At 41.1% G+C, this 3,393-nt stretch overlaps 1 protein-coding gene across 1 annotated transcript; it reads right to left on the bottom strand.

Annotated features, from left to right (window-relative positions):
• On the bottom strand, positions 1-993 carry LOC128587539 (olfactory receptor 11H6). Its single transcript, XM_053593791.1, has one exon. The coding sequence runs from the start codon at positions 991-993 to the stop codon at positions 1-3; it is 993 nt and encodes a 330-aa protein (XP_053449766.1).
• Positions 994-3,393: the final 2,400 nt, after the last annotated feature.

A 3,393-nucleotide genomic window follows, 5' to 3' on the forward strand; every position in this document is an offset into this window, starting at 1 on the left:
TCAGTTTTGGCTAATTATTAATCCTAGGACTTTCTTCAGGGCATTTTTCATGTCTTTGTTTCGGAGACTATAGATAAGGGGATTTATGAGTGGAGTCACTACTGAGTATACCAGAGTGACAATCTTCTGCATTCCTGCTGGGTTCCCTGATGTTGGGCTCACATACATCACCATGAGGGTTCCATAGAATAGAGACACCACTGTCAGGTGGGATCCACAGGTGGAGAAAGCTTTAGTTCGACCAGCACCAGAGGGAACCCGAAACACAGCTCTGATGACCAGAATATAAGATCCCAAGATGGACAGAAAGGGCCCAAAGATAATCACTGAGTTGAGGGCATAACAGATAAGTTCAGTGGAAGGTGCAGAGATGCAGGCCAGCGCAAACAATGGGCCCGGGTCACACACGATGTGGTCAATGATATTGGGTCCACAGAAGGGCAGTTGGGAGATAAGGACGATGGGGACTGGATAGCAGAGAAATCCACTCACCCAGCATACACAGACCAGGGTTACACAGACCTTCCTAGTCATGATGGAGGGGTAGCGTAGTGGGCGACAGATGGCCAGGTACCGATCATAAGCCATAGCCGATAAGAAGAAACACTCTGTTGTACCCAATGAAAAAAAGAAATAGAATTGGAGGAAGCAGCCAGAGAAGGAGATGGTCTTTGTCTCAGAAAGGATATTGATCAGCATGTTTGGGACAGTGGAAGAAATGTACCAGATCTCTAGAAAGGCAAAGTTTCCCAAGAGGAGGTACATAGGTGTGTGAAGCCGCCTGTCCCACTTCACAGCACAGACAATAGCCCCATTCCCCAGCAGTGTCAGGAGGTAGAGAACCAGGATTAATGAGAATAAGCAGCTCTGCATCTGCCGTTCACCTTGGAAACCCACAAGGACAAACTCAGTCACAAAATGCATTGTTCTGTTCTGAGGTCCCAGAGCTGTTAGAAAAACAGAAGTGACCAAGAAATCAATAATAGTCAACATTTATAGATTTTTCGAACATGTGCGGGAAAATATGCTAAGTGTTTTTACATATATTATCTTACTTGGTCTTCCTAATGACTCTTTGAGCTGTAGGAAGGTATTCTTCATATTTCTCTTTTACAGATAAGGAAACTGAAGTTTAGAGAGATTTAGGAAGTTCATGTAAGGTGCAAAGCAGTAACTTCTAGATATGCTGGTCTATTTGGAGATTGCTTTGGAACAAACCTCACTTGTTTCAAATGTTTCTATAACCCTGAATTTCAGTAGAGTTTCATCCTCATAGTAAAATCATTGCCCCTTGATATAAGTATAAACTTTGGACATATCCCTTTACTTTGAAGCAAAATTGAATGTAAACCTGAAGCTAAAATAGCTACTAAATTGCCATCTGGACAGAGCTTTTTATGTACAAGTCGAATAAAAAGCAGATAATAATGAACTGTGGGGTAGGGGTCTTGAGCTTCCTTCCTTTTGCTACTCCTAGCTAGGGAGGTGTCCCAGAACACCTAGGAATCTGTAAAATGGTTTGAAAGCTGCGTGTCTAGTTTCCTCTAGAGCACATTCTGCCTGGTGGCATCTGTATTTCCTGAATAATCCACCCTATTTCTCTCCTGAGCAGCTGTTCTCTCAAAGCACTTTTTTTATTTTTTTGAGACAGAGTCTCCCTATGTTGCCTTGGGTAGAGTACTGTGGAGTCACAGCTCACAGCAACCTCCAATTCCTGGGCTTAAGCGATTCTCTTGCCTCAGCCTTCCAAGTAGCTGGGACTACAGGCGCCTGCCACAACACCCAGCTATTTTTCTTGTTGTTGTTGTTGCAGTTGTCATTGTCGTTTGGCTGGCCAGGGCTGGGTTTGAACCCGCCAGCTCTGGTATATGTGGCTGGCGCCCTAGTGCTGAGCTACAGGCACTGAGCCAAAGCGCTTCTTTATGTTGAACAAAATTTGTCTCCTTTATTACTTCTGTTGATCCTGGGACTTCCCAGATCAACCAACAAATTTCAAACTAAGTCTAATTCCTTTTCCATGATGGTGATGATAAGGTCTTAAATAACTCAAGGCTGCTGTTATGTTCCTTGCGCATAAGTCTTTTGCAGGTGACCATTTCCCCCCAAGTGCCACAAGCTGCACTGTTCTAGTCAAGGCTTAGCTCTTGAGGCACCCTGCTGCTGGGGAAGTCAATGTCACTAGTAATAAAATCACGTGCCTTCCTTTTTGCTAGGAATTAAGCTCTGAACTCTACAATTTGTCTCATCATCATCTTGCTTTTACCTAAGGTAAATAATGAATGGAAGTGTTGCCTTAGGATGTGCAGAGATCAGAAAGATCTTGCTGATATTCACTGAATTAGAAGTTGAAACAAACTAAAAACCTGGATATTTTACTAACAGTCTTCTTGAAAATACTGGTTCAAGCTTATTTCTAAGTCCTCAATTTTCCCAGCTAAAGTTTGAAATATTTGGCTGGGTAAAGCACTATCAATATTTTAAATTTAGCAATATGTTGACCTTAAAAGTAGGATAATTGACTATATTTTTATTAATGTCTCCTATAAGATACTCACAAAATTTCATCCTTATGTCATGTATACAATCTGCAGAGAACAAGAGGCCTGCCTCTCAGTATTTGATCAAACCTGGAGCAAGCCAAAAAAGATAAATGTTCTATTGCCAAGGTTAACTTTGGATATTCATATTAACAACATTTTTATAATAATATAAAAAATTTTAGATAAAGATAATTTTTATGAAAATGTAAATTTTGTCCAAGCAATTTAATTTAATGGATTATAATAAAATGCGATGTATTGAAATTTTCAAGAGAGTTGTAATTTTAGAAATCCTTCCTCTCTCCTTTCCTCCCTCCCTCCCTTCCTTCCCTTCCTCTCTCCTCTCTCTCTTTCTCCCTTCCCTTCTCTCTCTTTCTTTCTTTCTCTCTCTCTCTCTCTCTTTCCTTTCTTTCTTTTCTCCTCCTTCCCTTACTTTTCTTGCACGCTTGCTCTGTTTCCTGGGCTACAGTCCAGTGGCATCATTATAGCTCACTCATTCATTGCAACCTTAAACTCCTGGGCTCAAGCAATCCTCCTGCCTCAGCCTCCCTATAAGTTGGAACTACAGGCATGTGCCAACATACTTGGTTAATTTTTCTATTTTTTACAAAGATGGGGTCTTGTTTTTTCTCAGGTTGGTTTCAAACTCCTGGCCTCAACCAATGCTCCTGCTTCAGCCTCCCAGAGTGCTAGAATGACAGGTGTGAGACTGTGCCCAGCCAGGAATTATAATGTTAATGCCAGAATTCATGCTATCATTTTTGGTTAGAAGATATAGTTATTGGTCTTGCAATGAAAAACAGGTTGGTTGCTGAATTTAAGTTGTAGCATTTCATCCATTTATTTATTCAAG

This window comes from Nycticebus coucang, chromosome 6, assembly GCF_027406575.1.
Source record: "Nycticebus coucang isolate mNycCou1 chromosome 6, mNycCou1.pri, whole genome shotgun sequence".
Taxonomy (NCBI): domain Eukaryota; kingdom Metazoa; phylum Chordata; class Mammalia; order Primates; family Lorisidae; genus Nycticebus; species Nycticebus coucang.